General features: G+C 40.7%; 1 protein-coding gene across 7 annotated transcripts in view; it reads right to left on the minus strand.

Annotated features, from left to right (window-relative positions):
* mpp7a (MAGUK p55 scaffold protein 7a) overlaps positions 1–14,679 on the minus strand; it is an 80,004-nt gene that overhangs the window by 42,683 nt on the left and 22,642 nt on the right. For all 7 annotated transcript variants that reach the window (XM_008438510.2, XM_008438509.2, XM_008438508.2 and 4 more), the window contains exons 2-3: positions 7,276–7,426; positions 29–147 (exon numbers count right to left, since the gene is read on the minus strand). In XM_008438510.2, the coding sequence (XP_008436732.1) occupies positions 29–147; positions 7,276–7,312 (156 nt within the window). In that variant the 5' untranslated portion in view covers positions 7,313–7,426. The remainder of the gene's footprint in view (positions 1–28; positions 148–7,275; positions 7,427–14,679) is intronic.

Below are 14,679 nucleotides of genomic sequence, written 5' to 3' on the forward strand. Positions count from 1 at the left end.
ACTCTGAAGGAGATCTGTATGTCTTTACCTTCACCAGTGAGTGCAGACCTCTCTCCCCAAACATGTCCTGCAGGAAGGTGTTGTCCTCTGGACGGCTGACATGGGGCTGCAGCTGGGATGGCAGGGCTGCCAGAAGCGCATACAGACCTGCAGAGAAGGAAAACGAACACGTCAGCACACAGAGAGGTAACAATCACTGACACATGTGAATACCTGCAGGTTGATAATAAACAACAGAAATTTAAAAAAAAGATGAATATTATGTATACTCATGAATATGTGCACCCCATCAAATGACAATGTAGGCATGTGAATACATTCAGAGGACCTGTGATGTCTTTTTAACATCACAGGTTTAAGAAGTAGCTGAAAGTACAACCAAAGCATTCAAACGCACATCAAGAAAAGCAAAAGTCAGCAGTTAAAGGAGACCTATTATGCAAAACTCACATGTTGTACATTTTTGTACTTCCATTTAGGTTTCTATTGCTTCTAAAAACAACACAAGCGCTTGAAAAAGAAAAAAACCCAACCATTTTTTGGCAATAGGTTTATATTTTTTGGTGTCTGAAAAAATGAGACGTTTCAGAAACTTGCTGAATGCAACATCACAAATCGGCAGGCACCGCCCCTCACCTAGCAACTCAAGCTGAGCGCCAGCAGGTTTCGTCAGCTGGTTTTTCTGCTGTGCAATGGCTGCTGGATAAGACAAAGGTTTTGTTGTTGACTTTCCATCCTGAAACCACTTGTTGCATTCTTGTGCAGGAGGCTCCACTTTTGCTTTTCAAAAATGCACCAATGTATAATTGCACATTTGTTTGCTGCCATTTTCATGTGTGAGTGTAAACATGGACTTGAGGGGGCGTGGCCAGCAGCAGCTTATTTGGATTTAAAGTGACAAGAGGCCCTAAAACAACTCATTCTGAAAGGAAAAAAAGGAACTGAGCAGACTAAAATCTCGTTATCCAAGAATTATTTTGTGCAAGAATGTAATTAACTTTTTCAAGGAATGTCACCTGTTATCGTCACCTTAAAAGGTTCATCCAGCATTTCGCTTCCATTTTTTGTCCCGACAATCTCTCCGCCCCCCCGAAACAAATAAAACGCCCACCACTCATCTTCTGAATCCAGGTGCTTTTAGGATCGGATGAAGCATCCATTCAAGAGACTTTTTCCATTAAACCGGTGGTCATTGTACTTTACAGCCGCACATTTTTCCTTGCATGTAAACACTCATATTTGGACTGAAGTGGATGTGTGCTTCTGTGTTTTGGAAAGTGTATAAATGATCTCTGTTGCTCTTCTGACTTTTTGCAGACATTTTTCCACAATCCCTTAAAAAAAAACAAAAAATCTTACAGAGCTGAAACCAAACAGAGTGGGTCGGTGGCGGTGAGAGGAAGCACATGACTGAATCCGAGTCATCTCCGAACAACGCGTGCCTGAAATTCAAACGGCCTTTCAGACATCAGCAAGGCGTCATAAAGAGGGAACAAATATTTCAAATTCCCTCTAAAGAGAACCAGACTGAGAGCTGGTGGTTTCAGGAGCAGCAGAAGGTACGTGGTCGTTTCTCGGCTCCAGTCTTCAGTTTGGTGGATATTGTAGAACACTCACTCAAACTGGGCTTCAAAATAACCATCAGGAAATGACTTGCAGATTTAAACTCAACCACAGTGAGGTGATTAGGACAGCTCATGAGAGCAAAGTCTAAACACAGGTTTATTGCGGACAATGGTCAAAACAAACTGGACTGGTTATTTTGTACTTGTTTATTTACCTCTCCGAAATTGCCTTTGATTTGGGGTTTGGGGCTGCTTTGTGTCCCAGGTGACTTGTCATAGTTGATAAAAACATGAATTTTGTTCTCTACCAGGAATTCCTGCAGGAGGATGTCCAGCCATCATTACATGAACCTTAAGCCCAATTCCTCTTTGGTTCTGCAGCAGAACAATCAACCAAAACACTTTAAACCCACTGTTCATACTTGGAAGCCTTTCAACATGGCTGAATTAAAAGACTTCTGTAAAGACTTATCACCAGTTATCAGTCAGTCATTGTTGCCAAGGATGACACAGCTAGTTATGAGGTTAAGAGGGGAATAGCTTATTCCTATAGGGCTCAGGTGGTTTAGATAACTTTTCTCCTCTGAATGAATAATAATTTGAAAACTAACATATGTATATATGCGTTTGTATTAATGTCCAAAATTAAAATTTGTTTGATCATACAGTGACAGAGTTGAAAAATAGCAACTCTGTAAAGGGGTAAATACGTTTTCACAGTATACACACATATCTATAAAAATCTGTATGTATACATTTTACCCTGTGAGATTTCAAGTAGAAATTCTAACTTGTGCACACAATCCTTCTTTAAAATAAGGTTATATCAAGTTATTGCATCCACATTTCACCTTTTGGGGGGGGGGAGAACAAGTAGTCGATAAATGCTAAAAACAAATATAACACTCAGTCCCATGATTTGTGTATGTGTAATACTGAGAAGCTGTTTTAAGGTTGCCTGTAATGTAAGTGAGCATGTCCAGCCCAACAATAAGTGATTTAATACTCAGGTTTGGAAGAGCATGACGGAGGAAGGAAATCATCATAACTCAATAAAAAGAAGAATTCTGCATATTCAAACAAATAAAAGATGTCATTGCTCTTCGTCTGTCCCTCTCTGTTGCGCTCTCTGTATTTATTTTTTATCCATCTGCTTTCTTTGACGATACTGTTATTCAGTTGTAAAGATGAAGTGGAAATTTAGAACCACTCTGATCTAACTGGAAACTGGGAGCTCTTCCAGTGGCAACAAATCCTAGCATTTTGGTACAGTATCAGTGTGGCAGTGAGCCGCCTGCTGGCTACTGATCAGGACAAATGTCTGAAGCTCCCAGAGGATCCACCAGCCCCCTCAGCACAGACCAAGTCAGCCCCAAAAACCTCCAAATGTCTCCAACAAGCTGAAACCGACCAAAGACCAGATGCTCGGGATTCTTTTCTTTCAGGATGGAAACTTTGTTATTCCAGACAGAGAGGAAAAATACTTGGACACATTCTTATTAAAACACAGATATTATTCAGATTCATGCTTCTACAAATGCCTTCGTTCTGCACCACAGGACCTGTGTGGAGATAGCGACATGATTAGAAAGGGAGAGTGTTTTCCTGTACCTATGTCTCATTACTCAGTGTCATTATACAGCCATCTCCTTTACCACATCCAGCCGGTGGTTATTAGCATGTCTGCTAAAAGCTTTGTCCCGTTCAAACATTTCCATGTGTCGTCTTTCAGCCTCCTCCTCTGCAGCTGTGCGTGGCTGAAGCGTCCTCACCTTTAACTGCTGTGTGGGAGCCGTAAACCTTGATAGAACCTGCAGGTCCRGCTTGGAATAACACTGCTAGCTTTAATGAGGTTAATAAAAGGCCAACGGGGTCTTTAGAAGAGAAAGAGGAAGGTTGGAGCCCGGCTTCATGTGTTNGTGTGGCAGTGAGCCGCCTGCTGGCTACTGATCAGGACAAATGTCTGAAGCTCCCAGAGGATCCACCAGCCCCCTCAGCACAGACCAAGTCGGCCTCAAAAACCTCCAAATGTCTCCAACAATCTGAAACCGACCAAAGACCAGATGCTCCGGATTCTTTTCTTTCAGGATGGAAACTTTTTTTTTCCTCTATACATGCCCATATACTTGTATGGCTGTGATAGCTATGCCAGAATGAAGACACAGAGTGGTTTACAGATTATCTGTATCTCATTACTCAGTGTTATTATACAGCCATCTCCTTTACCACATCCAGCCGGTGGTTATTAGCATGTCTGCTAAAAGCTTTGTCCCGTTCAAACATTTCCATGTGTCGTCTTTCAGCCTCCTCCTCTGCAGCTGTGCGTGGCTGAAGCGTCCTCACCTTTAACTGCTGTGTGGGAGCCGTAAACCTTGATAGAACCTGCAGGTCCGGCTTGGAATAACACTGCTAGCTTTAATGAGGTTAATAAAAGGCCAACGGGGTCTTTAGAAGAGAAAGAGGAAGGTTGGAGCCCGGCTTCATGTGTTTAGGGATCATAAGCATTTGACTCACCAGGAACCTCAACAATTTACCTAACAAAAACAATGACTGTTAATTCAATAAGTGAAGCTGCATCAACAAGACCTGAAAAGAAAAGCCATCAATGCACTCGCATCTTGCACTGAGTAAATCATATTACAAGTTCACAGTTTGCAATTATCGACTGTCACAGACAAAACTTTTGTCACCAGGAAAGAGCTGCAAAATTGAATCAGTTTGAGTTTATTCCGTGTGAAAACCTAATGTACCGTTCTCACAAAAGGTGACATGATAAATGTAAAGCATAAAAATGATTCAGTGTGACTGCTCCTGAAACAAAAGGTCTTATTTTTTAACTTTTTCTGAGCTGTGATCATGTCTTAAACACTCTGCTTTCCTTCATCCTTTTCATTCTGTTCTGAAACCAGACATGCTCACACCAGCTAGACTGATCTCTCTAGAGCTTTCTGATGTGATTCTCCTCCAGCTTTTAATTAGTGCTGCATTGTAAAATTGGTTCTGCAGCACTCAACCTGCAGAACCAGTGTGAGGGTTATTAATGTCAAAATCTGTTACATTTGAGCTCAGTAAGTGTGACACATTATAATGTGCGTTTGTCCTACATGAATTTTTAAGACTGTTATGGTCTACAGGACATATTGCAAATAAATAAGCCTCATCATGTGACTCATTGTCAGACAAGGTGCATGCAGGCATAAATCATTTATATACAGTGATATATTAGCATGTCTGCTAAAAGCTTTGTCCCGTTCAAACATTGACACGGAAAAGACACGAAAAGCACAGATCAGATTTTTTAAGAGGCATTCTTACAAGAATTGATTAATTATATGTATATTTCCTGCAGCAGGTAAGTGTTCATGTCTTCTGGATTTTCCATGACTTCTGTTTTGTTTGGCGTTTTTTTTGTTGTAAATATTAGTTACGTTTCCATTGCAAATGTGCGTAAAATTCTGTCGATATTCCGGTAACAAAAAATTCAAATTTTGCAATTGCGGTGTTTCAATTAAATCACATGTGAATGTCTGTTAAAAAAATATAATGAAAAAACATGCCATGATATCATGTTCCTACCACTTCCTGTCGTCTCCTTCGTTTTTCTACCAACAGCAACATCGGACTGTGGATCTCATAACTTGTGATGCAAAAAAAAAAAAAGTGCTTCCAATGCAATTTTGCAAAACACACTAGTTTAGACACAACCAAAAAAAACGACACCTCATCCTAGCTTTTTTTTTTTTTTTTTTAAATCAAAACACTTAAGTGTTTTCGAAATTGATGCGTTTCCATTAAGCAAATTTTCCAATTTGTACAATACTTTGGTCAATGGAAACACAGTGACTAGCTCTAGATTTTGCCACTTTGTTTCATACCATCTCAGAAAATCTGCTAGTTTCATCCCATGAAAAAAAAAGAAGTATTTTCACAAAATCTATGCAAGAATGATCTACTGTAGGCTCCTCCACCACTACAAAACTAGAATCACAGACATCAACATGCTGAGAGGAAATGGGTGTACAAGGAGCAAATACTCTCAGCAGGATGGTCAGTGTGAAGTAAAGGGAAAACTAACCTTAAACTCAACCTTTGAGCTAATGAAGTACAGGTAGGAGCAGCAGACAGAGCAGTGGGTTTGTCTGTCTGGATTTCCCAGAGTGAAAACCGAACCGAAGCAGAGGTCTGACTGAGCCGGAGGTCAAAGAAACTTCCACTAATCCAGACAGAGATATAATGTGATATTAGGCGTGACACTACCGGTGTTCTGTACATTCTTCGATTTAAGGCCAGACCATCCTGGTGCCATGCGGGGCACAAGACCTCGTGACTTCATCAGTGATTCACTGCTCATGCAGAAAGTTCACCGAGATTCTTCTGCAAACACAGCTTCACGGGACCATCAAGGAGAAAGAAGAGGAGATGGGCTGGAGGAGTCTTTATGGGTTTTATTTGGAAACCTGAGTCCCTGCCGGTAATTGCCCACAATGACCGTAATCAAAAGTGACGGTCTGGCATTCCAATTTGCCCGGAGAGATTTCCACAATGATGGGGCTTTTGTCAGTCTATTCAGAAAATGCAGTATTACACACATTGCATTCATCAGAACAGGTCCTATATATCCTGTTATTGTTCTGCTGTGGCTATGATCTCTTCAACTGTTACAGGGAGTGCATTTGTTTAAGTTCCCTCTTTAGGACTGTTTCATGGTATAATCATCTCTATCAAGACCCTATCAAGACCAATGGGCTTTTTGTGAACCTACGCCTGGTCAGAAATCAGTTTTTAGGGTTAGGGCTTTGATGTGAATTAAGTTTTAATGTGTAGTGTTTGTTGTTTACTGGTAAAAATTAAGATTAGGGTTGGTTATGGGTTTAGGAAAAATGGGGTTACTCAAATGGTAATGTAAGTGTTTGGGTCTGAACTACTGACAGACTGGTGGTGTGACCTTTACTGTTTCATCTACACTTTTCACTTCACCCCATTGTTTATTTTTAAGCAGTTAAGAGGCACGGTGGGAAAACCTTAAACTGCTGCTGCGCAAATTACTGAACAGGTTATTACTAGGTAACCAAAGAGCAAGTGAGTTAGTTGATGCCACCGGTCTAGTTTAGTTAGCAATGAGAAGTTGAGCGACTAAAGCTTTTCCTCTGCCTACATCCCCCACAATGCTGAGCAGTTTCGGATCAGAGTTCAGCGAAATTATTGACTATTTTATCAGCCGCATCATCTACTAATATTTATCACGTCTGTCGCAATAAAAATTGTTATTGATTCATTGTCCATCCACTCAATTGAATTTAAGCTCAACTTATTTTGTTCTGTTGCTCCAACCTTAACCTCTAACCCTCAACAATGCAGGTCAACCACTTTATGACAGGTTTTTGGACCCAAGCCACAATGGTTAATATACCAGGAAACATTCTAAGTCCATAATGTAAAAAGTACAAACACGCACATAGGGAAAGGAAAAAAAAAATGTGTCTGTCACATAATTTTGTTGTTAAACTGTAATTTTCCAGCGATATGTTTCTCATTTTTCTGGATACAACTCTATAAAAACATTTGTCAAACACAGTCAACCATTCCAATAAAGCTAAAAAAATATAAAAAAATTCTGCCTGCTGCCAATGTATTTTCTAAAAATACTGCACTGGGGTGTGGTTGTGCAGAAAACTGTTACTGAATAAGTTCCTTGCTGAGCGTCCTGTACCTGGCTCGTGGCCGGCTCCGGTGGCCAGGGCAGGCATGTCTCCTGCCGACAGCTTCCTGGTTCCCCTCAGGCTGTGGAAAATGGCAGCAGCGTGTCAGAGTGGTGAGAAACCCCAGAGAGCAGCTGAAGACGGCCTTTATGCCATGGAGCCCTGCAAGGAAACAAGAGCCTGCTTGTCAAACAGCACATCATCTGCATGCATATAAGGGGGCAATACAGCAATATGCAACCACAGACCAAAAAAAAAAAAACATGTTGCAAATTTATATGCTTTTATAGGTGAGCCAAAGATTGACTGAGCGTGTACACATTAAGTTCAAAGTTGTTCCTGGATGTTTACAGTCCAACAGGTTTTCCCCAAAGCTGCAGAACATCCTGCTGTGAACATGAGTCAAAAACACCTCACCTGAACCCAGACACACATTCAGCTTCACACACTTCATTCAGAGTCCAGCAGAAACAAGGAGAACCTTATCTACTAAGGAGAAGGAACTTGAGAATAACCGGACAGATGTGGAAACAGAAGAATCTGACGATCACTTCAAAGTCTGTGACTGATTGAGATCCTTCCTGCAGCCACAGATAATTGTGGCCACATTGGCAAATTGTTTATAGTAGATGCGTGGCTTTGTAGTTTGATCAACTGGAACATCTAAAAATGTGGCAAAATACTAGAAATAGATCTGGTCGGCTTTAATTTCATCCGTAAAATCCTGCCCACCTACAGTCACGCAGCCAGCAAAAACACTATGTGGTAACGGGGAATGGAAAAATGAACATTGAGCTCTTTGCAGCATGCAGCTTAATGGTCCGTTATACGTCGACTCCTACGTCAACGGCCCGGCTGAGCTGCAAGGCCTTGGGGTGCCTTTAGAAGTTCGCCACATTTGAACAAGTTCAAAGGGAACCCAATCCACGGCTGGAGCTGAAGTCACAGTTCAGCTGACCCCAAACCACGCAACATATAAAAAGAAACATCCCAAACAACTGCACCATTTAACGTCCATTGGATCAATTAATGACTGTCTGTTGTAACTTCTGTCAACCATAAGAACTCCAAAAAACATATACTCTACTGTAGAGATGTTCCTGCTCAGCTACTTGCTGTGACAGCTGGAGAAAAAATTGGGATCTTCAAGATGTGAAAAATAATATAATGTGCACAAGAAACATCGAGGTGTGAAATCAGCCAGAACCTAATGGGCCCCTGATGGAACCTTTCAGAAAAAGCAGTCAGGAAGAGTAAGAAGTGAGCAAGTGATCAAGTCAGTGGGTTGGTCTGGACTGAGATGTGCGAAGTATGGTGGGATCATCAAACAGGACATAGTTGACAAACGGTTTTCCAACCCTAGATCAGAGTTCCAGTTCCAGCTTCAATTGCATGCCAGTTTGTGGTCCAGATTTCTTGGGCGTTTTAAACAGCTTTGCCTGAGCCTGAAGTGAAAACGGAAAACCTGATGAAACCAGGGTTCACTGCAGTTCAGGCCTTTGTAATCAATGATAAAACAGGTTAAGAGGAGAGAAGGGCAGTGGTGCCTCAAGCCACGGCTACGACATCCTGAACAGAGGACCAAACCTGACAGCCACCGAGCTGCTGCCAAGAGAACTGACCCATGTTAAATCAGTTCAGTGTTCCCCAGAGAGACTCTGCACAGTTCTGTTGTAAACTTGGTGATTGGAAGGACAGACTTGGAGAAAGACAAAGGACAGAGGACATGAAGAGTGGAGCAGTTTAACAGCCCTCTAATATCAGTTGGTCACTTTTAGTTTGACCACATAATCTTCAGTCTGAGGAAGGATTTGCCATTTCTGGTGGATCTTTCTGAAGGTCAGAAGGAACAGTGCCGGTTCAGGAACACCTGGGACTTTTAACAAGACCCAACAGGCTCATGATGGACGGGCTTAGAGAAACATTCTCCACCCTCATCACGCTCCAACGGTGTCTGCTCAGATCACACAGGATCAGATGGTCACTGGGGAAGTAAAGTCACTCCGCCATGTGGTATAAAGGAATGGTATGTACATTGGAAAAGGGTATTCCACCTTCTTGAAGTAAAGTCTTAGAAACAAATGAATCTGCTGCCATCTAGTGGGGAATTTTGTTTTTCTTTTTAATTTTTAACTAGACTTTGATGCTCTCTGGTCCTAACTGAGACAAAACATCTTTTGGAGACATCCCATCTGTTCCTGCTTAACCTTGATGTGTGAAACACAAGGTCTGATCAGTATTTAAAGAGAAAATAGCTCCAGGTGGTGGATGGATAGATGGGATAGGAAACTGTTTTTATTCCACACTTTTCCAAAACAAGCCTGTCCATCCAACCGAGGAGCAACATGGGTGGAGGTGTTCAGCTCTCAGCTGGACGTTGTTAAAGTTCCTCTGACAACAACACGGTCAGGACGTGAAGGTCCAACAGGTAAATTACCTGCAAGACCTTTCTGAAAGAGCCAATCAGTTCAAAGCTCTGCTCCAAAACTTAACATCAGTTTTATTATTCAGTATGTCCCTGTTTCTCTCCATGGACAGGTCAGAGGAATGACGAGTGTTCAAAGCAATCAGCCAAAAGACAATTAGAGCCTCATCAGGGTAGCTAAGGGAGTAAAAAAGAAAAAGAAAAAAAAACGTGTGTGCCTTCAGTCCCTGCCACTGGGTGGAACAGATCCACATTCATGGTCCGTCCATCTACGGCTGAACAAGAAGAGCAAATACAGAACAGGAGAGGTCAATGTTGCTATTTAAACCTGAAGTAGCTGACAGGAAGGTCAGCTAAGAGTGATGGATTTTATTTGCCCACCATTAACAGCAGAGATGATCATTTTCACATGACTGGAAACCTATCCAGAGCCAGAACCGTCTCACCTGCTCCAGTTACAGCTCAAGCAGATGTGCTGCTGAGCTGTCTGCCAGCTTCAGCGTCAGCTGATCAGATTCAGCCTCATTATTTTAAACCAAGTGCTCCAAACCCATATCACAAAAAATACAATTGGCTAGTTGTCACTTTCAACATTTCCTGAATTTTAAGACGTATAGTTGATCTGCGTTTCCTGTTAAATGGAGAGAATCGAGAGAATCTTTTTTGGTTTTTTTTACTGTACACCTGATAGTGACTTGGCCTGTCATAATATAAAAATTTGCTGGAAGAGGCTAATTGAGACCAAAGCACCAGACTGAAGCCTTTTGTCATCAAGACTTTGGTAGAAAGAGAAAAACATTCATGCAAATAGCTCATTTCAGTTTATCATAGTTATTGAGTCATTGCTCATTGTGACAGGCCTAATAGTGACTTCACAAATAATAACAAAAAAATATTCTCTACGATCATAATTTAAGCAGAGTTGCCATTTGTCCAGAAACATGTTGGACTTCTTCTTCTTTCTTTGCTCAGCAGGAAGTTGGCCAACAGCTGTTTAAAGTTTTCTATGCATAAATTGAGGCCATTCTTAAAAAAAAACTTAAACAATGTAACTTACTGTATGTCTGCAAGAAAAATAAGTCTTAATTTTACTAATTAAACCACAGGAACCAAATAAAGCCATACTGCAAGTAATTTTCAATTCTGAATGTGCTGCACATTAGAAGATAGAGGGCCAAAAGAGGATTTTTGTAAAGTCGAACATTACAATTTACGACTGACACATTCAACTCTTGGCATCCTTTCATTGTCTTTCAGTTCCTGGCGCACGACTAAATCAACCAGGAGCACTCAAGTCCTGAAGCACTTCAAATGAGAACCTGAAGCTAAAATGTTTGCCAAAAAAAAAAAAAAAAAAAAAAAAAAAAAACTTTAGGAATGTTAGATGACAACATTATGGACCAAACTTATATTGAATTGTTGCAATGAATGATTTTTGCACATAAAGTGCTCAACCTTCAATAAAAATATATAGTTACCATATTGCCTATCCTGTCACAGAATCAATAAATTTTGGTATAGTAATATCAAAAGCAATGCTAAAGATGTGACTGAGTTCAGCTGTAATCACCATTAATCCAACTAGCAGCTTAAAGTATGTCAGGAGATTTAAAAATCTGTTTCTTCCAGGATTAGTAATCATACTTTCAAGAAAAAGTGTGCAGTGATGCAAAGAACATTGCACATTGTACAGTTTTCTGTATCACCAAGTGTTTGTGTTGCCCAAAACTGGCCAGCAGGTGTCAGAGGGGTGTCCTACTGGTCCAGGGCTTGGTCAGCAGGTGGGTGTGAGTACATCAAAAGAAAAAAAAAAGAGGCAACTTTTGTCCAAGAAAAACAAAGAACGGATTGAAATTCTGCAAGAAGAAAGATAATAGATGACAAAAGCTGCTGCAAAGTTCATTTTTCTGACAAATATTTCTTCTTCTTCCGAGACATCTGGAAAATATTTTGTCCAGAAAAAGATAGCAGTGTGTACATGATGTGTCATGTCAGAAGTGATGCATCCTAATGCCCTTTGATTGTTTTCTGCATCTCCTCCTCCTCCCACTGCACTTTCTGCAAGAGTTGCAGGTTGCCTTCTCTCTGTTACTTTTTAGCAGTTTGCAAAAAACGAACACTGAATGTTTTCAGTGTTTCAGAAGCGCTGATATAGTAAAACATCATGTTAAAACGTATGGGGGAAAAAAGACAAAATATAGAAACTAGGTTTTAAGTCTAAATGCAAAAAAGTCTGGCAAAAAAGCATAAAGCTAAAATACAGTTGAAATAATGTCTGCTACCAAATTACTAATTAAAATAACTCAGTGATTCACAGGCTACTTTGTACGGAAAGTCTTTTGATTTAAACCACACATTGCAACTACTTTGTGGGAGTCTTGATACTAGAAAGCAGGGCTGGACGACACAGCTGAAAAAAGCATCATAAGTGTTTTCTATTGCTCAATATCAGTAATTATCGATTCGTTTTTGTTTTAAATATTTGAAATACTGACAAACTGTTGATGTGACCTTTCCTGTTTTATCCACAGTTTCCACTCCACGCAGTTTTGTTATTTTTAAGCAGTTAGACATGCTGGTGAAACCTGAAACTGGTGCTGCGCAAGTTACTCAACAGGTTGTTGCTAGGTAAGCAAAGACCGAGTGAGTTAGTTGATGCCACCAGCCATGCTTAGCTTGCCATGAGAGATTGAGCAGCTAAAGCCTTTCCTCTGCCTACATACCCCGTGTAGCGGTCGGTGAAATGATCAAAATTATATCAATGTCAATTTCTGTTGATATTGACTATGTGTCTATTGCGATATATACTGTTATTGTCCAGGGAAGTAGGGTCAAATGTAAGGATCAAATGATTTTGGGAGTCAAAGATCACAGCAGTGAAAATTTGCCTCAATTGCCAGAAGCCCTGTGAAGAAGCCATGGCCAGTTCTCTAAAAGCAAGAATGACAAACAAACTGTGATAAACTGTGGTCCACTCCAAGTAAAATAACGACAAGAATGGGTCCCTTTAAGTCAGGATGTTGGACAAACTGCTCAAGTTTGACAAAAATGTGGGCTCTTCAAGTAAACATGAGAATACTCCAGAGTCTGAAAAAACACTATTACAGAAAGAAACAAAACTAAAGATATGCCAAGTCATCAGATTAATGGTGTGCAGTATATGTTAGCAGGCTAAATAAAGCACACAACCCTGCAGCAAACACACAAGCAGATCTCATGTCGGAAAAAAAGTGGGAGACAGAACAGCTAATAGATGAAACATGATCTATAATGTGGATTAATAAAGTGAATTTGACTTAAATCTGCTGTGTTCAGCTTCAGCTCTGCTCGTTATGGAGGCAGCTGTGGAGACAGACTGGATGTAAAATCAGGTTTCATTTCAGCTGCTGTACGTGATCATCACTTGTAGCGACCGCAGAATGCAAAGTCAGTCAGACAGAACCAGATAGAGTTGCAGCCACAATCACCCAACCAGCCATGACACCAACAGACGATGATTGCAGAGGACCCAGCTGCGGTGAAGACCAACACTGGTTCACAGACAGGCCCGCACTCAGACTACTTTTCAATCTGCTCTGCAGAACTGCATATAATTAGTTACTCAGGAAATACTCATCCACATGACATTTAGAGATGGAAACACTTTTGTAAAAAAAAAAAACACAAAAAAAAACAAGAAAGCAAAGTAAAATGTATGCCAGCACTGTTCTCTCCCTTTTCAGTTCTATGGAAAAACTCTTAGTCAAATAATGATTTCCTCCTTTACCAAGGAGGTGTAGGTGTAGGACGCTGGTGGGACAAGGCTGTGATTTCTGGAGTGTCTTTAACAGCCAAAATCAGACCAAAAACTTTGCTTGTTTTAGCTTCTTTAGAATTAACAAAATTGTTTCTATTTCATAAATGCCAGAAAACTTGGGAAGAAAAATTTTTAGAACTGTTTTTTGTAACTTTCCTTGAATTCATAAGTTGACATAAATTTGGGAAAGCTGTCTTTTGAAATGTAAAACTTGGGTCAAACTTTTTGAGCTTCCTTCCACAAACTTCTGATAGTTTGAGTTAACTGGAGTCACACCTGTTGATCCATTTTTAAGGCCACGTCTTTCTTGTTTGATACGGAGGCAAGGTCAAAAGAAATCAGCCAAGATATCAGGAAGAGCATTGTGCAACTGCACCAGTCTGGTTCATCCTTGGGAACAATCTACCGATGCTTGAAGGCATCGGTAGATGCATTCATCTGTTCCAATAATTATATGCGAGTATGGAGGACATGATGGGAATGCCCAACCATCATAATGCTCAAGGAGGAGACGAGTTCTGCGTCTCATAGATGAACAGGGTTTCGTATAAAAATGTGCAGATAGACCCCAGAACAAAAGACCTGGTGTAGATGCTGCTGAAGCTGGTCAGACAGCCGTTACCCACAGTGAAAGATGCTCTGTGCACACATGGGCTGAAAGGTCACTCAGCAAGGAAGAAGAAGCCTTTACTTCAAATTAATCATGAAAAGTCAGGTTGCAGTTTGCAGATGAACACAAGGACAAAGATCTTCATCTTTGAAGACGAGCCCTGCAGTCTGTTAGTGCAGTTCAAAGCATTGCCTCATGGGGGCTGATTATGCACTCCAGATTTCAGAGGTGTACTAAATAAATAGAATACATAGAAAATTAATTTCTCATTTTCCTTCCACATTGCATTTATTCTTTGCTTTGCTGAATCCAATGATTGTGAACTTGATGGCACGTTGGACAAATAATGAAGGCTAGGTTGGAGCAGTATTGCATGTAAACCTGCAGGACTGCAGTTGGAGACCCCTCGTCTCTTATGTACAGCCCATAGGAAATGCATTTTAGTTTGAGGTTGAACATAAAATGTGGAAGAGCTCAATTCTGAAAGACATTGGCATTTAAGGTGGACCTGTTTTTCCAGAGTGGGCCTTAAACACTCCTCCTTTCAGTCGCCTCTACAACCCAGCGAAGTGGTGGAAGAGCCT

The sequence above is a fragment of the Poecilia reticulata genome, linkage group LG20, assembly GCF_000633615.1.
Source record: "Poecilia reticulata strain Guanapo linkage group LG20, Guppy_female_1.0+MT, whole genome shotgun sequence".
In the NCBI taxonomy this organism is placed as follows: domain Eukaryota; kingdom Metazoa; phylum Chordata; class Actinopteri; order Cyprinodontiformes; family Poeciliidae; genus Poecilia; species Poecilia reticulata.